Source organism: Falco punctatus, assembly GCF_963210335.1.
Source record: "Falco punctatus genome assembly, chromosome: 4".
In the NCBI taxonomy this organism is placed as follows: domain Eukaryota; kingdom Metazoa; phylum Chordata; class Aves; order Falconiformes; family Falconidae; genus Falco; species Falco punctatus.
The window spans coordinates 38,077,029-38,098,095 of record NC_137583.1 but is presented as its reverse complement, the minus strand read 5'-3'; the positions used below and the strand labels follow the sequence as shown (position 1 = coordinate 38,098,095).

Here is a 21,067-nt window from a genome sequence, read left to right as displayed (position 1 = left end):
CCAAGACTCACAGCTCCAATGAGGCCTGAAATCATGGAAAAACATGTCACAGGCTTGGATTTTAAGGAAAGTGTTTACTGCCTGGAACCTTTAAAAATATTCCTAGTCACAGTAACGCCCCTCAGCAGACCAGACGCCTTGTTTCCAGCATGGTGGGATGCCTCAGACAGGTGGTAGATCTCCTAAGGACACCATCTCACGTGAAGCACATGCTGTGCCCTCATCAGCCCATCAGGAACCAGCAACCTGAGATTTCACAGCAAGGTGGCCTGGCTTGGGTCTGCGTCAGAGCATTCAGCACAAACTCGAGCCACAGCACGAAGTACCATGTAATCTATCACGCAAGGAAGGCAGTAGAAGGCAGCAGCACATGGAGCCACAACCCAAATGATCGGTGCCGTTTGTGTTTACCGAGGAAAGAACAGTTGATGGCGTTTACTCCTGTTGCTGTACGGCAGCACACAAGACGCTGTGGATAGAAGCTAGAGCTCCCCAGGCACCTGCGCAGCAGCTGGCAGGGGAGGAAGGTGCTGGAACAGCTGTACCATCTGCGCAGAGCGCTGCCACGCTGAGAAGGCAAGAAGCAGGCTGCTGCGGTGCAGGCAGGAGCACCCATGCAGGGTTTCTTCAGATCCGGGGGGATGGAGCAGTACTTCATGGATTGCCGTGAGCGCACTGATGCTGCACTCCCCGCTCCCTCCATCACCCCCCACTGAGACAGTTTTATAGTTAAACAACCCCCCTTCCCTGCTGGCATGGGCTGCTGGTGGTGCTGCCAGGCCAGGCCAGGGCCTCAGCCAGCAAGAGTCCAGCTCCACACCCTCCTCCTCAGGAGCTCTGCTGCGATGTACCATCCAAGATCTGTTGGGCAATGTGAGCCAGGGCAGGGAAGGCAGAGCTCTTGGGAAACTCTTGGATGAAGTCTCTGCCTTCTTCCAAGCTCTGGCTGAGTTGGGGGTCCAGGGGGACACAGCCTGTGGGATAGAAGGAACAGGGAGAGTGATTGCTTGCTCATCATAAGGCAAAGACCTGGAATCAGGATTAAAGAAATACCCTGCCAGAGTCAGCTCCAGGAGAAGCTGTAGAAAAGAGCAACCACTACCCTCACAGCACCCTTCGCGAGCTGCTTCCCACCTGCAACTGCTTCGTCTGGGTTTAAGACCCCACCACACCACAATGCTTCATGAGACATTCTCCCCCTGATCCCAGCTCTGTGCAGAGGGCAGGGTTCAGCCTCCACCCCCCATCTCTCAGGAAGGCTCCAGCACATTTCAGGATGGCTCCTGAGCAGCTTCAGATTGCTTGCTCTGTCACCACGATGTCAGCAGCCAGAGCAGGCTGGTGATCATCACCGCCTCTACACCAGTGGGGCCAGAGGCCCACTCTCAGCAGTTTGGATGGCAGAGAAGCAAAGCAAGAACGACACCTTACATCTGACCAGGTGCCAGCGGCTCACAGGGACTGGAGTCCAGCCTGCTTGCCCCTGTGACACTGCACCTCTCTGCTCAAGCACTCCCACAGACATCGCTTCTAACCAGAGAGCTCTGATCAAGAGGCCACTCACCTAGGAATGGGACTCCAGCATGCTTGGCCAGCTCCTCACCTCCCCCTTTGGAAAAGATATTTGTGCACTCCTGAAGGAGGAAGAGCAAAAGCAGCAAGTCACAAACCCCAGAGCCCTGTGTGACAGGGCAGGTGCTGCCTGCACGTGAGTACAGCCAGCTCCCCTCCACCATCCAGACTCAGGGCACTGCCTTTGCCCCTGCCCTCCCCAGCTCTCTTTAGGAAAGCAGAGCCAGTGGCTTCTTCCAAGGAGGACATCCAGCAGCTTCTCATCTCCCCAACTCACAGCTTCATCCTCATACAATCTGCTGATTTTCCACCCAAGGCACTGCATCCTACACGCCCCATCACGAACAAGAACCTGCAATGGCACAGAGATCACAATAAACCCACCGAGCAGTGTGGGCAGACAAAGCCACTCATGTTCTCCACAATGCCAAGAACTCGTAAGTTCATCTTCTTACAGAACGTCAGCTCTCGTCTCACATCTCCCACAGATACAGCCTGCAGGGCAAAGCAGCAGAGGTTAGGGCTGTCCATCTGTCCAGACCAATTGTGGGTCTGGAACAGGTATGCATTAAAAGGAGAGGCAGGTGTGTAGAACAAGCAGCCACGGACAGGTCTGTGCAAACTGCCACCTGGGGTGCACGTTCCTCCCCAAGCCATGCTCAGAGGCAGAGGCATGCCCAGGAACTCCAGCCCCAGGCAGCTGCCTTACCTGGGGCGTTGTGACCAGGATTGCTCCAAGCAGTTGGTAGGGCCGCAAGGCCTCCACTGTGGAGATGTGCTCATCGGATGTGCCCGGTGGTGTGTCTACAATAAGGAAGTCCAGGTCCCCCCAGGCCACGTCAGCAACAAATTGTTTGATCAACGCTACAGAAATAAAAGGGGCAGAAAAAAACAGAAAACACACAGTAGATTTCAGCAGATGTCCTGGGAGCCATGGGCCAGGCGGGGCAGGGCTTGTGAGGCACCTTGGGTGACAAGGGCCCAGGGAGAGATGGCAGGGCTATCTGTCAGCACAACACATGCTGCACTCTCCCCATCGCAGCTGATGGGAAACCCACTCCTGCAGAACAGGAGCCTTGTTCCACCAAGGAATGACCTGCCCAGAAAAGCCCAACCCCCACCTGAAGCCAGAACCACCTCCACGGGACTCACAGAAGATTCCTAGCACTGGAAGGTGGCCACCAACAGCAAAAACCAACTGTACCATTTTTCTTGGGTCCTCTCCACACCACAGCATCATCTGGATTCTCCAGCAGGAAGCCAATGGACATAAGTGAGATGCTCTTGTCTTGGTCCACAAAGACTGGGACCCAGCCGCTGTCGCACTGGTGCACGCTGTTGTCCTGCACCCTGAACATGCGGGGTATGCTGGGGCCGCACAGGTCCACGTCCAGGATCCCCACCTGCAGGTGACCAGGCAGAGCCCTTCAGATGGGGCCGAGCACAGTGGCAGCACCCAGCCATGCTCCTTCCCTGGGTGGTGGGAAGCAGCATACAAATTCTGGCTGCTTGCAGCACTTTGCAGAACAAACTCTATAACTCAGCAGCCAGATTTGAAGTGCAGTTTCAAACAACTGCTTTAAAGTGTTATTGCCCTCGTGGTCTCCTTCCATCTGAGAAGCATCTCCTGGGTACTTCTAGACACTTTGTGGAGATCTTTATACCAGACACCTGGTGGTATCCAAGTGGCATTGGCCACACAGAGCCTTTAAAAAAAATCCTCGGGGAATTCAGCCTGCCTCCTGTCATGCAGTCCCCTTTTGTCCCATCATAACGCTATCCTTCAACTCACCCACTTCACAAAGAGATCGTGTGTTACACCACAAACCAGTCAACTTCTCAGTGCCTCAGTTTTAAAACCAACAACAAATCTTGGTGATTTTAGTCTCTTAAATGAAAGGGAAATGAACTGCAGTTACCTGCGCTGAATCAAGCAAACACAGAAAAAGGAATCACTTGAACTGCTATCACAAACAGCGTTTTCACACACAGAATCCATACGCTGCCTGTACAGGACACACAGATACATCAAGTATGAGCAGAACCTAGCCCAGCTGGAGGCCAGGAAGAAGACAGCAGAGCTCAGGATCCCACAGACCCTTGCTCACCTTCTTCCCAGAGTGGCGCAGCGACAGAGCCAGCTCGGTGGAGATGGTGCTCTTCCCCACGCCGCCCTTCCCGGAGAGCACCAGCAGGATGTGCCGCAGCCCGGCCAGGTTGCTTCTCTCTGGAAGGAACAACAACAAGGCATCAGAGGCTGTTCTGATGCAAGACAGCAGCCCCTAACCAGTCAGCGCAGGGACACGGGTCTCCGCCGAGGGTGATGGTGGCTGTCTTTAAAGCCTGCTTTAAGCATGAGGGAGAAGGAGAGAAGAGGTGGATGTGCCACAGCCCTTTTGCCATCAGAGAAGGGACAATACGAGCATGGCAGTAAAGGCTGCCAGGAGTAAAGGCTTTGCCCTGATGACCCAAGTGGCAATGGGGCAGCAAAGCAGTAAACACCCAGAGGGGCTCGTCACGCCGCGCCCACGCCAGCCCCAGCCCTCCCGGGAACGGCCGGGAGGCTGTCGGTGAGGTCAGGCCTTTGGCGTTTCCTTCCTCCCCACCGCACCGGCCGCCTCCCCGCGTCCCGCTCCAGCCTTCCCACAGCTGCCCAGCCTCCGCTCCGGGCCCAGCTGCCGCCTCCCGCCGAGCCGGGGAGCGCTCGGGCCAACCCCCCAGCCCGGGGGCGCACAGGCGGCGGAGGGTCGGACCGAGGAAACGGCACCATCCGCCCGGGACCGCGTTCCCGGGCGCCCCGTCACCGCCGGCCGCTGACTCACGGCGCCAGGCCCGGCCCACCACCGCGCCGCCCTGGCACACACCGGCACCGGCGGCATGGAACCCGCACGCACCATGGCGGACCTCATCCGCACCTCCACCGACGGTAACGGCGCTCGGCCCCGGTACTGGGAGGGGGGGTGAAGGGGAGCCGGGGAGGGGGGAGACAGAGCCCCGCAGCGAGGTGCTTCCAGGATACCGGCTCGGTGACACCGGCGGCCCCGTGCCAGGCCCCGTTGACTCGGCGCTCCCGCCAGCAGGAGCCAGGTCTGGGCCTCCAGCAAGGCCCGGCGCCATCCCCCGGTAACCAGGCCCTGCCGCCTCGGGGCCCCGGCCCAAGCATCGCGGAGCTCCTCTCACCCGGAGCCGGGCCGCAGCAGCGCAGCACCCGGCCAGGCCTAGTCAACCCCGGGAGCACCCCACCCCGCGGAAGGCTAGAGCCGGCCCGGTGGCCCCAGAGGAACCGCCCGGCTACAGCCCCACAACTGCTCACCCCGCGCCACCTCCTCCATGCTGCCGCTCGGCGCCGCTCGCTTCCGCTTTCCGCCGCGTCGTAGCCACGCCCCCGAGGACTGTCAAGCGCCTTCCCCAATCGCGAGCTGCGCACTCACCGGGAGCCCGCCCCCAACACCTCTCAGCCAACCCAATCCTCCAGTTCCGCCTTAGCCAGCCAATACGCTTAGCGCTTTCCCTCCGCGACGCGCTCTCACTCTCCGCAGTGGCCGCCCAATGGCGCGGCTCCCCGAGGATTGACGTACGGCGCAGCCAGTGGTGCGGGGCTCCCCTCAGGCACCACCCTCTCCCTCCTCCTTCAGCGGTGAGCGACAGGTTTCTTAGCCAACGGAGGCGGGGCGTGGCGCGGACACAGCCAATGGGCGCCTGGGGGGCGGTGCCAAGAGAGGATTGTTTATGTCCCGGTAGGGGAAAGTAGGTCAGAGCGCGGCAGCGGGGCCGGGCCGGGCCGGGCCGAGGTGGGCCGGGCCGGGGCGGGGCAGGGTGGGACCGGGACCGGGACCGGGCCCGGGACCGGGCCGAGGGCGGGAGCCGGGGGCTGAGGCCTGGGTGTGCGGCGCGGCTCAAGCGCTGCGGCCTGGCCTGGCCTGGCCTGGCCTGGCCTGGGCTGGTCCGGCCGTGCTTCAGCTTGCGCGGGACAGCCGGGCCTGCGGAGCCGCCCGCCCCTGAGGCCGGCCCGGGGCCTGCGGCCGCCGCCGTGGGGATCCGAGTGGGCTGCCAGTTCCCCCGCCGTGGTCTGTGCGCTCGGTGCCCGGGGAGGTGCCGTGCCGGCGAGCGGAGCTGGCCGGGTGTGGGCCCGGAGCGGTGCCGCGGCGGGAGGGCCCTGCGGCAGCTCCCCGGGCTCCTGCAGCGCGCAGCCGGTGGCGGGGAGCCGCAGCGGGCGGACGCCCGCGTCAGTCCCGGGGAGGGGCCTCGGCAGCCCCAGGTCCTGCTCCGGGGTGCGGGGCCTGACTCTGCCCCGGTGCCGGATCTGCGCTGCGCCCGCCCAGCCCCGTGAGCCCCGGCCTCAGCGCCCCGCCGGGGGAGCCGGGCTGGCGCGTTTGGCTGCTGCGGTTCTCAGAGCCGTGGCGGGGCCGTGGCGGGGGTTCGGTGCCTGGCTGCACTCGGCGGCGTGGGAGCCCCCTGACCGCAGCGGGCGGGGTGCCCGGGGCCCGTCACCGCATCCGCGGGCACCTGCCGTGGCTCGGCCGGGTGCTGGCCGGCAGCACGGGGCCGGGGCTGCCCTGCCCGCATTTGCCGGATTTGCGTGTGCTCAGGGCTGACCCGCACGTCGGGGAGGCACCGGAGCGGGTGCGTGGGGCCGCTGCCTGTGCCAGGGAGGTAGCCCCAGGGGCCGAGCAGAGGGAGCGGGTGTGAGGGATGGGAACAGGGCTGCAGCCCTGCCTGTGCATCTTGGTGGCAAGTTGTTTTCTGCAAGGATAAGCTTTCCCTGCGCATCCAGTGCAGAACTCCCGCATGGCAGCTGGGCCCTGTGGCGCTCTGTCAGGCTGTATGCAGGGAAGGAGCCTGTGGAAATCTGTCTCTGAATAACATCCCCAATTGAGTCAGGAGACAGGTAGCTGCTTTGCTTCTGTCTGTTGTCCTTGAGGCAAGTTGGGACAGGTCTGTGAAAAGGCCAATTTCCCTTCACCGGGCAAGAAAGTGGTCTCTCCCCCACCCCAGATGCTGAGAGCAAGGTCTTCTCTCAGCGGGCAGTTGCTTGGAGGGGAACAACCAACCTTCCCTGCAGAGACACATGTACAGCTCAGCTGCACAGAGGCTGTGGCAGTGGCCAAGCAGCGTGGCCAGAGTCCAGACAGCTGCTGCAGGGTGACCCAGTACCGGGGAGGCCGTGCCTTGGAGGCTGACGGTCCTGATGCTCCCCAGGCCAGCAGTGAGCGGTGGGTGCTGGATCAGTGTGCCACAGAGGAGGCGGCTGGTGCTGCATCTTGGGAGTGTTTCAGGGGGTTAGTTCAATACCTGGGCTTGGGTAGAAGTTGACCCTGCATGGAGAAAGAGGCTGAAGTCTGCAGAGGCTTGGGCTGCAGGAGGAACTTATTTTGCACCAGTTTACCCATTGATGGGACCTGTGCAGACGCAGTTCTTGCTGATCCATTGCTGGTGAGGCTGTGGTGACCTGGGGAGGTTGCTTCAGAAAGCAGAGCCTGGTGAGTGGTGGGTGGAAGCGGAACATGGCTGCTGTGTGTAACCTCCTCTCCCTTGCCCCTTGCAGCTTACCTCTCTCAGAACAGCATGGCACGACGCACGAGGAGCAGCAGGGCCTGGCATTTCGTCCTGAGCGGGGTGCGGCGTGAGGTGGACACCCGGGCTGTTGCCTTGGCCACTGGTGTGCGTGGCTGGGGCTACGACTCCGACGGGCAGGTAGGCTGGAGCTTGGGTGGCTCTGAAGGACATGGGGGAAAGCTTTCCTCTCCTCTGACAGCAGGCACTTAAGGTCTGTGTCACTGAGCAGCTAGTAGTTCAGCAGGCAGAACTGGCCAAAATCAGAAAAGACTTAATGAAATACACAGACTGTCTAACAAGCCTCCTCTGAGCTGTAACGTGGCGTGTGCTGTTCCCAGCACATCTTCCGAGGCAGGGAAGGCTGAGCTGCCTGTAGTCTGCTTCCCAGTTGTGCACCATAGCTCTGTCATTAGCTGAGCCAGGGAGCTGATGGATGCTAAGCTAAATGCTTTTTTTAGCATATAGTGTGTGTGTGTGATAAAGTACATACAATATATTTAAATTATTTTTTTTTAAAGTAGCAATCTAAGTACGTGTTTAAACTGGATCAGTTCTCCAATCTGGCTCACTGTATGGCTGTGCTAACTTCTGGTCTTTGTGCAGCTGGGAGATGGTGGTGGAGGGAGCAGGGCTGCTTTTGTCTGTGAAGCTACAGTCTCAGATACCTTCAGATTGAAATTCTCTCACATTTCCTGTGCTGTAATGTGCACATCACTTCTGAACCTGGCCCAGGCATGCAGGTGTACTGGAAGATGGGAGCGCAGCAGGAAAAGCAGTCAGTAAAACAGCATGAGGAGTGACTTGGGTTCACCTCTGCCATCCTTAACTCCTTTTCCTAAGTTCTTGAGTGTGTGAGCTCGGTTCCCCATGTGGCGGTGAGGATGCAAGGAACTGCTCCAGGAGCTTCAAAGCTAGGCTAAAGCCTTATGAGACCACTGCCAGAGCACAGTGTCCAAATCCAGGCACTGTGCTCCCAGAAAATGAGCCTTTTCTCTGCAGTTAGAGTAGTTTTTAATTTCTGCACTAATAGGAATAGCCAGACTTCTAGATAGCAGTAGTTAGGAGAGGTAATGAAAGACAGAAATCATTTTATTATGTGGGCTAGAGAAGGAGAGGTGGGCAGTACGTAAGTAGGTCCGAGTCATTTTGAGTCCCACTGTCTTACGCAGCTACAAGAACTTGAGTTAAAGGATTTTTATCTTTAAATATTGCTTACAAGGTCTGCTGTGGGGGTGAATAATGAGCAGGTATACCTGACCAGCATGTAAACCCAGAGTAACTTGCTGCGATCTGTAGTAATAGGCTCCATTAGGCAGCACCGAGCCTCCTGTAACACAGAGCAAGACAAGGCTTTTGACTCTTACAGCATCCAGTGCAGGGACACTTTCATCTGTTGGCACTGGAGAATAGTAAATCAAGTTTTTGTGTTCATGCATGAAAATAAACAAAAGCCTTTTAATCCTTCGGTAGGTTCCCTGTGGGCCTGTCTGCAGCGCTGGTGTGAGGAGCTGCAGCCGTACTGCTGAACTGGTTTCCCTTTGTTCTGCCTTCTCCCCTGCCTGGCCTCCTGTCCCTTTTCTTCCTTGTCTTGTTAGCTTTCCTCTCTTCTCTGTCAGCTCCCAGGCTCTCCAGAGCAGTGGTTTTCAGCTGTGTGCTCTGCTTTTGCGATGCCTTGGCCAGGGTCTCCAGCTGGCTGTAACCTGCCTATTGAAAACTACAGCTGTAGCACAGAGTTTGCTTAGAAATGCCTGTGTCAAAGACTTGGACTGTCACACTGCTTGCCTGCTGTGACAGTTTCTCACCCTTGGATGGTACAAAGAATGTACCTGCATTGCAGAGTGCCCAGTGCTGAGAGGTCTCCGCAGCTCAGGCAGGTGCGAGCCCGGTCCCAGAGCAGGGTGATTTGACTGGCACAGCCCCTTGCCTCCCTGCGTGGTGGGCCAGGCTGGGGCACGATGTGGCTGTGCCACCACTGGCTCTGGCACGAGCCTGTGGACCTCCCTGCACAGCTCTGCAGCACGCCAGACCTGGAAGACCTCTGCCAGCCCAGCTCCCTGAGCCAGGGGGGCATTTGGTAGTGACCATTTCTCCGTTCTTCCCAGCAGCACAGTGACTCTGATTCAGAGCCAGAGTTTTCCTCGCTCTCGCCTTCCATCCCAAGTGCCATCCCTGTGACCGGAGAGTCCTACTGCAACTGTGAGAACCAGAGCGAAGCACCCTACTGCTCCAGCCTGCATGCCCTCCACCGCGTCAAGGACTGCCAGTGCGGCGAGGAGGATGAGTGTAAGGAAAGGGCTCCCCAGCGGCCTGCTGCAGTCCTTTGGGGTTTGGGGTGCGCGCAGTCCTGGCCTGGTGGCACGGGCTGCACCCCTGCATGGATCCTGTGCTTTCTACATTGGTCTTATCTCTGTCCCAGCACACGGTGCTCCTTTGTTTATATCTTAAGGCCACGTAGACTGTAGGAAGATTACAAGCACATGCCTCCTGTGATGTTTCAGGGGTTAAGTGCTGAACTTATTAATGCATCAGAGTTCACCTCTGGGGACCTGCTTTCAAATCCAGCTTAGGCCACCAGTGAAACTGGCCCTCATGGTTACAGCCCTTTTGCTGCTGATCCTGGTACAACTGGCAGGGTGCCCGGCTGGTGGCAGGGTATGCTCAGGGCAGAGGGGAGAAGTAGGCAGAGGGTGAGCTTGGGCTGGCAGAGAAAACCTGTGGCATAGCAGAGCTACCCCTTGAGCCTACAAGAAGAGCAGAAGGAGAGGAGGCTCAGCCTGGGTCTGCGGAGCCTCGTGTTAGCCAAAATGGGCACTGGTTAATGCTGACAGCTTGATGTCCGGAGCACTGAGCCATTCCTGGTGGGACACTGCAGAATAGTTCAGGCCTCAAACAGCTCTCTGATGTGCACAGCTTAGGATTTGCGCTCTTAGACGGTAAAAAAATATAAATCCATAAAAACCCCAACAGGCCTTCAAAGCAAATGTCACCTATGCTTTGGCTTGGGGATCGTTCCCTGGGGGTCTTGGCCCATCCTTGTCCCCTCTGTGCTTCCTGAACAGATTTCGACTGGGTGTGGGATGACCTGAATAAGTCAACAGCCACCCTGCTGACCTGCGACAACCGCAAGGTGAATTTCCACATGGAGTACAGCTGCGGCACTGCTGCCATCCGGGGGAACAAGGAGCTGGCAGACGGGCAGCACTTCTGGGAGATCAAGATGACCTCCCCTGTCTACGGCACAGACATGGTATGTGGAGCAGAGTCGCTTATGGGCACACAGGCATGGCCGATATTCTTTGAACAGGGAGTGGGAGAATGATGCACTGCCCACTGTAGGAGAAGATCAGGTTTGAGACTATCTAAGGAACCTGAATATGCACAAATCAATGGGACCCGATGAGAGGCATCTGTGGGGCCTGAGGGAGCTGGCAAATGAAGTGGCTAAGCCACTGTCCATCATATTTGAAAAGTTGTGGCAGACTGCTGAAGTTCCCAGTGACTGGAAAAGGGGAAACATAACCCCTGTTTTTTAAAAGGGAGAAAAGGAAGACCTGGGGAGCTGCAGGCCGGTCAGTCTTACCTTGGTGCCTGACAAGATCAAGGAGCAGATCCTCCTGGGAACTATGTCAAGGCACGTGGAGAACAGAGAGGTGACTGGTGACAGCCAGCATGGCTTCACTGAGGGCAAATTGTGTCTGACAAATTTGGTGGCATTTTACAATGGGGTTACAGCATCAGTGGATAAGGGAAGAGCGACTGACATCATCTACCTGGACTTGTGCAAAGCATCTGACGCTGTCCCGCACCACATCCTTGTCTCTAACCTGCAGACGCTGATCTGACGGACGGGCCGCTCGGCGGATAAGGAATTGGCTGGGTGGTCACACTCAAAGGGTCACGGTCAAGGGCTCGATGTCCAATTGGAGGCCAGTGCCGAGCACTGTTCCTCAGGGGTCGGTGCTGGGACGGCGCTGTTTGGTATCTCTGTTGGTGACACGGACACTGGGACTGAGTTTGCTGATGACGCTGAGCAGTGCAGCAGACCCGCTGGAGGGAAGCGATGCTGTCCAGAGGGACGCTGGCAGGCGCGGGAGGCGGGACTGTGCGGACTCATGAAGTTCAACAAGGCCAAGTGCAAGGTCCTGCGTGGGTCAGGGCAATCCCCAGCACTAACACAAGCTGGGCAGAGGATGGATTGGGAGCAGCTCTGAGGAGAAGGGCTTGGGGCTGTTGGCTGATGAGAAGCTCAACGTGAGCCGGCAACGTGTGCTCGCAGCCCAGAAAGCCACCCGTCCCCTGGGCTGCATCCCCAGCAGCATGGCCAGCGTGGTGAGGCAGGGGATCCTGCCCCTCTGCTCTGCTGAGACCCCCCTGCAGCGCTGCCTCCAGCTCTGGGGCTCCCAACATAGGAAGGAGGTGGACCTGTTGGAGCGGGTCCAGAGGAGGCCACAAAGGTGATCACAGGAGAGGTGCTCCAGCCCTCTGAAGCCAGGCTGAGAGAGCTGGGGTGGTTCAGCCTGGAGGAGAGACAGCTCTGGGGAGACCTTGCAGCAGCCTGCCAGTGACTAAAGCGGGCTTATAAGAAAGATGGGGACAGACTTGTTAGTAGGGCCCATAGCAACAGGACAAGGGCCAATGGTTTTAAATGAAAAGAGGGTAGATTTGGATGAGACAGACGAAAGAAATTCTTCACTATGAGGGTGTGCCGGAGCTGAGGCACTGGCCCAGGCTGCCCAGAGCAGCTGTGGGTGCCCCATCCCTGACAGTGCTCAAGGCCAGGCTGGACGGGGCTTGGAGCAACCTGGTCTAGTGGAAGGTGTCCCTGCCCATGGCAGGGGGCTGGAACTGGATGATCTTGAAGGCCCTTTCCAACGCAAACCATGCTGTGATTCTATGAACAGGAAAACAACTTTCTTGAGCAGTTCAGCTGGGCCTCCTCACTTAGGAAAGGAAATTGGAGCTGGGAGTCTTCAGCTCCGGCCTGAAACCTCTGACTTGGCTTCACCAAAACCTCTGGGTGTTTTGGATTGTGCCAAGAAAAGGAGGGAAGAGCCAGAGGTGGAGTCTCAGTTGTGTGTTGTTGCTTGAAAAGACACTAAGCTTGTGTTCTTCCTGGCCTTGCCTCCCAGATGGTGGGAATTGGGACGTCTGATGTGAATCTGGACAAGTACCGCCACACCTTCTGCAGCCTGCTGGGCAAGGACGAGGAGAGCTGGGGACTCTCTTACACAGGTAAGGCAGTGGCAGAGGGCAGGCTGGCTGGAAGGGCAGCAGTGGGTGTAAGTGTTATCCTAAGGGGTTGAGAATTAAATGGTCTGAATGGGATTGAGGCCAAAAAGGCCACCAGACCTGTGAGTCCTTTCATTAGCCACAACCAGAGTGGCTGCCTGCAGCTTGCAGCTCTTGGAGCATCTCGCCTCGCCTGCGTTTTGCAGACCCCTTAGAACTGGTCCGTGAGCCTCCAGGGCACCTGGACTGCTGGTTGCATCAGGGGTTTCTGTCTGCAGACTGCTGCTGCCTGTGCTCTGGTACTGCAAAACTTCAGCTTTCCCCTTTTCATCACCTGTTCGGGGGTGTGAGGGCAGGGATCAGGCAACGGGGGGATGTTTTAGGCACTGACCAAGGCTGTACCAGTGCAGACTTGCAGCATGAGAGAAGGGATGAATTTGTGAAGCACAAGCTTCTGCTAAATGTCATTTTTTGTTTAAGGACTACTGCATCACAAGGGAGACAAAACAAACTTCTCTTCGAGGTTTGGCCAAGGCTCCATCATCGGGGTTCATTTGGACACGTGGCACGGGACGCTCACGTTCTTCAAAAACCGCAAGTGCATAGGTGAGGCAAGGGCAGCGGGCCTGTGAGGGAGCAGCAGCGCAGCTTTGGTTGAACTTGGAGTCTGGCTGCAGTAGGGCTGAGGGACTAAACAATGCCACAGTAGAAGACCAAGATGTGAAGCGAGTGGGAGGAAGGTTACATTTGCTTTTTAATAGATGGGGATTTTAAAAGGCTGTTTTCCAAGTGTTTCCCAACAGCTCTGTAGTTAATAAGTCGGGGTAGCTGGGACAAGTGAGATCACCTTGTCAAAACTAATGTGAAACCTCCCTGATGCTGTCCCCTGGCAGGAGTTGCAGCCACGAAGCTGCAGAACAAGAAGTTTTACCCCATGGTGTGCTCGACAGCGGCCAAGAGCAGCATGAAGGTGATCCGCTCCTGCGCCAGCTGCACGTCCCTCCAGTATCTCTGCTGTTACCGCCTGCGCCAGCTCCTGCCTGACTACATGGACACGCTGGAGGCGCTGCCATTACCACCAGGACTCAAGCAGGTGCTACACAACAAACTGGGGTGGGTCTTGAGCATGAACTATAGCACATCAAAGCCTTCCTCCTCCTCTTCCTCATCGGGAAGCGACTCAGATAGCTCCTGTGGCTCAGATGCAGAGGCCTGCCAAAGGAAGAGGTGCAGGAGGACGTAATGTCGCTGCAGGTGAACTGCTGTGAGGGAGTCAGGTGGGGTTTTGTTCCACTGTCTGCGAGGGCCAGCCAGGCCTGATGCATCTCTGTCTTCACGGGGACATCCATTTCTACTTGTTTGCAAAGATTTCTCTTGCGCTGTTGGAAGTCTTTAGCCTCAACATCCATCACATGCATTAAAAAGACCTGTTGACTCCAAGAGGTCCCAGATCCATGAAACAGGTGAACTGCAGCCAAGTATCTGAGCTTCATCTCGTGACTTGCTCTCAAAGCCATCGCCTCTTCCTGAAGGATCCCTCTTCTCTGCAGACTGTCAGCAGAGACAAGATTTAAGGTGGCCTCTTAGTTTCAGAGCATACCAGACTGTGGTCAAACGATGGACTTTACTCCTCAAAAGAGAAAATCAAAGACCAGTCCCCTCCTCCTAACTGTTGTGTGTTGGTTTGGTGTCTGCCATGAACTCATCGCAATGGGACTCGATTGAGCAGCAGCATGCAGGGAAATAGGCTCCTATAGATGCATCTGCGTTGCTGTTGTAAAGGAGCAGCTCACACGAGTTGAGCCCTTGGTGATCTTTCTCGAGCCCCTGGTGACTTTAATTGCTTTGCATGTTGGCTCCTGCTGCTTCTCCTGTATCATTGACTGTATTAAAATGTCATAATAAAAGTAGAAAATGTCTTTTGTTCCTCGTATGGCCCTTGAGGGCAGGAATCTGAAGGCTCTTGTCAAAAACAGCCACGCTGGTGTGGCTAACAGCCTGGAGGGGATGTTTTAAATGCAGTGCTGGTTTGTCTGATCTAGAGGAGGTAAAGGCAGTGGAGGTTACCTGGCCTCTGCCTGGGGGTGGGTTGAAACAGCAGTCTGGCTGGGATGGATCTTCAGCGGAGCCAGACCCGTGGCAGTGACTGTGTGCTGGAAGGAGGCTGCAGGATTTTATAATGCCCTCAGATTTTACACAGGGAAGAAGAGGCAAAAGCACTTCAGCTGCTCCTTGCAGATGACACGAGCACTGGCTGGGAAGGGCAGGGCAAGAGGAGGGCTCGGGCAGGTGCTTGAGCAGTTCTTCCTGTCCAGCTTATGTCACACTGCCAGGACAGGCTGGCTCTGGGGGCCCATCCTAGAGCTGATCCAGCCCGAGGTCCTGTCGGGTGAGACCAAGGTAGGGAGAGGCAAGGAGGGGCTGACAGGAGGGGTAAGTAGCTACTGCTGGAACAAAGCTATAGTTCAAGTCAAAGACCCATCTGGAGGCAAGCCTTGCCTTTCTTGACAACTGATTTCAGACTCAGGACTTGTTTGCTCCATCAACAAGGACCTTTAAGTAAGGAAGCATGTGGCACTACTCCCTGCCTTCAGCCTCCAAGCTTTTAACAGTACGCTGAGGGGTGTGAGGGCTGACTTGTAACAGGAGACTTGGGGAGGGATGTGCTTCTGCTATAGCTGTTGCTGTTGCAGGGCCAACTCTGTTAAACTGCTGGAGTTGTCTTTTCCACACCTGCCAGTGTCCTGTGCTGTCCTCCACTCACACCCCTGGCCCAGGCCCCAGCAGTGCAGAAAGGCAACTCTTGCAACTCCAGCTGCCTCCTGCAGAAGGACAGATGGCTGACTGCAAGAGCTTAGGCTGGTGCATGCACTGAGCACAGGCCTGCAGACCCCAGATGCTGCAGCCTTCCCCCAGCATTAAGCAGTGGGCTTCCTTCTAAAACCTCTTTCTGCCCAGGGCTAATATTTTTCCTCCGCAATTTTCTTTCTTTCCCTGGAAAGCTCCAGAACACCAGGGTGAAAAGGTTATCTCTCCTTTCCTAGTGCTGAATCACCACTGTGTTCACTGCAAGAACAAAGGATTTTCATCAGCACAGAGACTGAAAAGATCTCGAGACATGTCTAATCTGGGCCCTTACACTGATGGCATCAAGGACAGGCTGGCAGCCACAGACACTTGTTCCTGTAACTTCCACTGAGGTTTCCCAAAGCTCTGGGCTTGGGATGTGACCAAGTCCAGTGACACAACTCACTTGTATGGGTGTTTTGCTATTGCCTTCGTCAGCACAGAAACACGCTGGCCAAATTCCTGCCACGTGTCTAGGAACAGCACTTTGGTGTTGCCCCACAGCTGCAGCACCACCAGCGCCTGAGGGAGAAGCAGTGGAGGTGAAAGACACAATACGCTGACCAACAGGACAAAGACAGGCTTGGGTGGGCCAGCCGTGAGCCAGGCCAGCCCGAGGCCCTCACCCTCAGCGCTGGCATCAGCCCTGGCCACCAAGCAAGAGCAGTAAGGAAAGCACATGGGTAGAACATGTCCCTCAGCAGGATGAAGCTGGGCTGGGGCTGGAATGGGAGAGAGGCTGGGCTGCTTGCATTAGCTTTGTTTACACAGTGCTGCAGTAAAGCCTGCTCATCCTTCTTAAGTTCCCAGTAAACCAGCGAGTCATAACCCCCTTGGGGGCATACTCGGGCAGGGCAGGCATTTAGGGTATCAAGGAAGGGTTTAGATGGTATTTGACCTAGTTTATGACTGCTGTGGCATCACAAGGAACATTGCTGCTCTGCTGTGGGACACAGTCTCTGCAAGGCACAGACCTGAGTGGGAACCAACAGCTCCTTGTAAGGCTAAGTGGGCAGTTGTTCGTGCGGTTGAAGAGGGGAGGCTGGATCAGCTCTGAACCAGGGTCTTAGGAACAAGAGGCTCCAAACCATGCCTTGATGTCTGCAATCCCTCCAATCCCATTGCCAGCCAGGGTAAAGGAGGATGCAAGCAGATGCAACCTGATCCAAGCCAGCCGCCACCTCCCCTGACAAAGCATTCCTTACACACAAGAGCTCACCAGTGGGAGCCTTTTCCATACAGCTCAACCCCAAGTAACATAAAACTTCGAGGACTGTATGAAATTTTACCTCCAGTATCTCCTCCTGAGTCACAGACAGCTCTGGGCCAGGCTGGGAGCTGGGACTCTGCTTCCCATGGCTCAGTGCCTGCTGTCTGCCCTGCTCCTGACTACACCTATAAGCAAGACACTGCTCATGCACAAGCTCTATGTATTCACACCTCAGGGCTGCTGCCTGATAAAGAGGAAAAGGCCAGACCTAACCCACCCACATCTGCCACCTCCCTGTCTGACTTGAAGCTGGAGACAAAGGTGTCGAGTTTGTTCCAGGCCACCTGCTCCCCAGGTGGCGGCAGCTCCCCTGTGAGGGAGAGGAGACCCAAAACCAGGGTGAGAGCCACTCAGTTCCTCTGGTGGCAGAACTCAACAGGCCACAGCTGATTTTTTTATATATAACACTATTGGTAAAATTTATCCTCACAGGGTTAAGTGAGAAAGAGCCCAGGAGGTGGTGAGACAAGAGTTCTCCCTGGGAAGTAGTTCAGACAGGACAGGACAGACTGAGCTACTGTAGCTGCATCTATGCAGGAACTCTGCAAGCGATCACACCATCACCACAGAGGAGATTCCTCTGCTGTGCACCTACATGGACAGGAAGGACCCAGGCACTGGGAGCAGCACAGGAATGAGACATTCAGGGGACAAGAAAAGGGCTCCAGGCACTGAACATCCCCCCGGGCACTGAGCAGCAGGGCAATTCAGTGAGAGCAGTTCCCTCAGCTCCTTCATATCACTGCGGCCCTCCGCCTGGGGTAGAGGGAAGCCTTACCTGTGAACCCCTTCTGGCTACGAGATCCTCAGAGGCTGCTATAAACACACATGCAAAGTACATCCTCAAGACTGCGAAACTCAAGTCCCAGCCCCCATAAGCATGGACGTTGCGATTCACAGCCACCACGCTAGCACCAAGTGTCAGCAGTGCAGCCCTGAATGTGTCCCCGCTGCAGACACACTGATTGTCACCTGCTGTGAGCTTCCCTGGCACCACTGCTCACCCAGCACATATCACCTGGAGGCATCCAGCCTGACAACGCCCCAGGTTTTGGTGGAGGAGCCCTCCAGACTGGCCAAAGGCAACACTTGGTTTAGATCAGGCTGACTTGCTGATGGGGCATTAACAAAACTTTGAAGCAAGACAAATCACACCTATCTGTAGCAGCCTTCCTCTCTGAAACACCCCATCCCCATCTCCAGCAGGACCTTCCAAGTGCATCTCGTCAGTGGGAATGGGGAGGAGGCAGCCTCAGACTGCAGCCGAGTGCGTTGCCTTTGGGTACACACCACATGCCACATCTGCCAACATCCCGCCACTTTTTCTGGCTCACATTTTTCCCCAGAGCATTAGCACTGATCTCCTCACAGACGCTGCCTATTCTAGCCTGTCATTCTCTAGTCTTGAACAGGGCTGGATGCACTGGGAACTTCTCAGGGCAGAAGCACACGCTGCCTAGACAGGTATCAATAAAACGTTGTAGGACTGCACACAAATGAGAACTAGCGCAAATCTCTCTGCTTCAAAATGCAAGTGTTTCCAAGCACTGTGTACTCTGAATGTTTCTTTCAAGCAAATCTTTTATGGAGTCCATGAGAATGGAAAAGCTAAATGCAAGGAAAGGCAAATTTGGTCTGTGCAGCTCCCCTCTGAGGAAAGCAGCACCCTGTCCCGGGGTTAAAGGCAGGTGCCTGCATATATCCCTAGAAGACCTGCTGCTGTACTCAGATACGGCTGCTCCCACAAGTTCTCTCCTTTCAAACCACTGTCCCCTGTAACACAGCTCTGTTTCAGGGTGGAGCTGCAGCAGTTTTGAATGAATCCTTCTTCCCCTTCCATGTTTGCTTGGCAAAGTGACTGTCCGTCTGGCTCCAAGATCTGTATCATCTGCATTAGGGAAAGGAGGCACTTAAGAAAATCTTCTGGCTCTATCAACACCAACACCTCTTTCTCCTCTTCAGTCTTTGCCACGAGGCCATCCTAAAAATTAAATAATTTTCAGCACAAGCAGGGGTCCAGTGTGGAAGCCAGACAGCAAGTCTCCACCTGTGCAGAGCCACGCTCTAAGAGGCACTAACACTCATGAGGCTATGTCAACACTACACTGGTGAAAGACCACGGCTGAATTGAAAGGTAAAAATCCTCCCCAAACAAGCAAATCACTGAAGGTGCAAAACCAGCCTAGTGAGGAAGGCATCGACAACCGCAGAAGTTGCTAACTAAGATGAAAGGACACAAAATGCCTTTGTCTGCACTGTGCACACTGTTAGATGATCACGTTATCTGCACCTACATTATCTGTAGTCTATTATTATGACCACAGTATCTGCAATGTTTTATCCAGCAACAGCAAAAATAGATTTCTGCCTCCGCCTGAAATTCCTGTAGTGGGGGTGTGCATGAGAACAGAACACCCCAGCCCCCACTGCCACGCAGACACTGTTTGACACAGAACCTTTTGAAACCAAACCAAGTACCCAAGCGAAATCTCTGTGAACAACTTGTAGTGGTCTCATTCTTGCTTACTGCAGGTTCCCCATGCTCAGCCTAGATGCACACCTGCCTAAAACAATGAGATGTGGATGTTTAAGACATTGGCTTTGGAACAATCTGTGTGACAATCAGACCCAGCTCCATTCCCCAAGCTAATTTGTCACCAGTAATCAGTTTCTGAGGCTCCAATGCCCAGCCTAGAGTGGCGAGTCAAAGCTTTCTTCCCACAGCACATCAGTTGCCAGTTTACATGTACATTACAGAGAAGATAAGAAGGACTTACTGGAGTGGACAGTGTTTAGCATGCTTCTCCTCCAGGTTATGCTGCAGGGAACTGCCAGAGGCTCAGAAGAGTATTTACAGTCCAAGGAACTTAAAACCTTCAACCAAGTGTCTGAGCCAGGATCTTTGAGGAGACCTGTGGAGAAGGAAAGAACAACCCTGATGTGAGAAAAATAGGTATTTTATCAGCATTAACAAACAACAAAAACAGAAGTGCAAAACAAGGAATTGTGCAAGTATGGGAAGTCTGGCTGCCTGCAACTCATATGCTTGCTGAGTTACTGACTTTGTCATTGACTGTCTCTGCAGGCACCTACAAAATTGTCCTCCTTCACTCCAGCCAAGTAGCCACACATTTGCCACAATGACTGTAAAAATCAGCTTGTGCATTCTAGGTTACAAAAGGAAAACTTAAAAAGCCAGCCAACCTGTTTCCCCAAGAACAAATTTTATTAAATTTGTATAAACTGAATTATTTTTGAAATGTATCTCTTTCTGTGAGAGAAGACTGAAGTTAGTCAACCTGAACAATTTGTCGATAGGAAGCCAGGTTTCACCACTCCTGCACAGCCCCAACACACCTCCCTCAATGCTCACTTCAGCCCCGTTCCCACCACTCCTGTGAATGTCGCTACTCCAGCAGTGAGGCTGGACCATGCACAGGGATGTCACTGGGGGAGCCCATGGAGAACACACTCCTCATTACCAGCTCTGCAGGTACTGTCAATCGTAGCTAATGTAAGTTGACATCATCTGTTAGGCACCTTCCTTACAGCTGTCTGCGACCTCATCAGACCACGTGTTTGGATCGTTGTCTTTGACAGACACCTGCTCTACACTGAATTTGTTGGAGATGTTTCAATAAAATAGCTCAGCTATTTCTAAGAATGCAAAGGGCGGGTTGAGAACATGCTGCTTGTCCACCTTAAAAACAACACCACCTTGTTTTACGAGGGAGCTGCTCCCCGGGGCAGGACAGAGCTGCGGGTGCAGGGCTGGGTGCTGCAGGCAGGGGGAAGGCAGAGCGCTCCTCCGCGCTGCCTGCGCTCCCTCTGCTGGCACCCGGGAAGAGGAGAAAAGCATCTGGCTGATGTAGTGAGGTGAGGGGTGCAGAGGAGGGTTGGGAAAGCACAAGCAGGGTTGAGACCTAGGCAGGAAAGCGGGCAGAAGAGATGAGCAAGAGCTAAACTGATTAGCACCAGGGCAGAGGGAAATGCGAAACCCAGGGACAGAGAGGAAGTCTGGGAACTCGGTGGGTGCTGATACAATCCCCATGGTGGAGTTTTTACAGTGAAAAATCACACAGCATTTTCTCTGGTGGGCTGTGTGTTACACCAACCAGCCTGCCTTACCAGGCTGACCCTGTTCAAACGGGATCCCTCACCCGGAGAAAGGCCACAAAAGTATGTTTCTGAAACCTCCATCACCTCCCGAGTACTGGTTGTACCCACGACTTCACAGCAAATAGTACAACAAAACAGATGACAATATTTATCCTACAGAGACTTTTCTACTGGCAAAACAATGAGCACAACAGGACTGTGTTGGAGCAAACAGGGACAATCTTCCTCAGGCAAAGCCATGCTATGAACCCCCAGAATGTGACCTCTAATTATTTTATTGGTGCAAGTGTGGTAATAATTTACTCAAAACTGTGTTGGATAAAGCAGCTGGATCCCTGCCATGCAGAGAACCAACAGAACCTGCCCAGGACCTGCATGGAGGACTGTCATGTGACAGTGAGCAGACTGACAAGCCTCCAAACAGAACGTTTGATACAAACCACGTATCCTTAAAAAACATGTTTAGTTAAATGA

The 21,067-nt window shown here is 55.1% G+C and overlaps 3 protein-coding genes across 10 annotated transcripts; 1 reads left to right on the top strand and 2 right to left on the bottom strand.

The window, feature by feature from the left end:
* Positions 1 to 54: 54 nt before the first annotated feature.
* Positions 55 to 5,022, bottom strand: NUBP2 (NUBP iron-sulfur cluster assembly factor 2, cytosolic). Of its 2 annotated transcripts, none has more exons than XM_080387420.1 (7): positions 4,886 to 5,022; positions 3,681 to 3,799; positions 2,777 to 2,975; positions 2,282 to 2,436; positions 1,957 to 2,067; positions 1,565 to 1,634; positions 55 to 974 (listed from the first exon to the last, which is right to left on the bottom strand). In XM_080387420.1, exons 1-7 carry the CDS (start codon positions 4,902 to 4,904, stop codon positions 829 to 831), a joined length of 819 nt encoding a protein of 272 aa, XP_080243546.1. In that variant the 5' UTR covers positions 4,905 to 5,022; the 3' UTR covers positions 55 to 828. The 2 variants fall into 2 exon arrangements, with proteins under 2 accessions (XP_080243546.1, XP_080243545.1); XM_080387419.1 differs by lacking the exon at positions 4,886 to 5,022 and adding an exon at positions 4,467 to 4,856.
* Positions 4,480 to 14,276, top strand: SPSB3 (splA/ryanodine receptor domain and SOCS box containing 3). Of its 7 annotated transcripts, none has more exons than XM_080387410.1 (7): positions 4,480 to 4,498; positions 7,118 to 7,266; positions 9,234 to 9,411; positions 10,188 to 10,375; positions 12,258 to 12,360; positions 12,838 to 12,963; positions 13,251 to 14,276. In XM_080387410.1, the coding sequence occupies exons 2-7, from the start codon at positions 7,138 to 7,140 to the stop codon at positions 13,598 to 13,600; spliced, it is 1,074 nt and encodes a 357-aa protein (XP_080243536.1). In that variant the 5' UTR covers positions 4,480 to 4,498; positions 7,118 to 7,137; the 3' UTR covers positions 13,601 to 14,276. The 7 variants fall into 7 exon arrangements, with proteins under 7 accessions (XP_080243536.1, XP_080243535.1, XP_080243538.1 ...); XM_080387409.1 differs by having other exon boundaries at positions 9,231 to 9,411; XM_080387412.1 differs by lacking the exon at positions 4,480 to 4,498 and adding an exon at positions 5,273 to 5,363 and having other exon boundaries at positions 9,231 to 9,411.
* A 146-nt stretch (positions 14,277 to 14,422) lies between these two features.
* Positions 14,423 to 19,432, bottom strand: EME2 (essential meiotic structure-specific endonuclease subunit 2; the record flags this gene model as incomplete). Its single annotated transcript, XM_080387446.1, is given in 9 exon segments — positions 14,423 to 15,118; positions 15,120 to 15,179; positions 15,611 to 15,726; positions 16,494 to 16,599; positions 17,493 to 17,623; position 17,629; positions 18,385 to 18,455; positions 19,252 to 19,261; positions 19,263 to 19,432. Coding segments are annotated over 9 exon segments (849 nt in total), but the record flags the coding sequence as incomplete, so codon positions are not given.
* Between the last annotated feature and the right edge of the window lie 1,635 nt (positions 19,433 to 21,067).

What these genes read in the sequence shown, in the direction of transcription:
- NUBP2 (XM_080387419.1), bottom strand. Translation starts at nt 4,689, where the DNA reads ATGGCGCCGGGCCTTGCTGGAGGCCCAGACCTGGCTCCTGCTGGCGGG. An exon ending in TGCGGATGAGGTCCGCCATG is followed by an intron (nt 3,800 to 4,466) that starts GTGCGTGCGGGT and finishes TGTTCCTTCCAG; the next exon opens with AGAGAAGCAACCTGGCCGGG. An exon ending in TGCTGGAGTCCCATTCCTAG is followed by an intron (nt 975 to 1,564) that starts GTGAGTGGCCTC and finishes TCTATCCCACAG; the next exon opens with GCTGTGTCCCCCTGGACCCC.
- SPSB3 (XM_080387409.1), top strand. Translation starts at nt 7,138, where the DNA reads ATGGCACGACGCACGAGGAGCAGCAGGGCCTGGCATTTCGTCCTGAGC. An exon ending in CTGTCTACGGCACAGACATG is followed by an intron (nt 10,376 to 12,257) that starts GTATGTGGAGCA and finishes CTTGCCTCCCAG; the next exon opens with ATGGTGGGAATTGGGACGTC. An exon ending in CTGGGGACTCTCTTACACAG is followed by an intron (nt 12,361 to 12,837) that starts GTAAGGCAGTGG and finishes TTTTTGTTTAAG; the next exon opens with GACTACTGCATCACAAGGGA.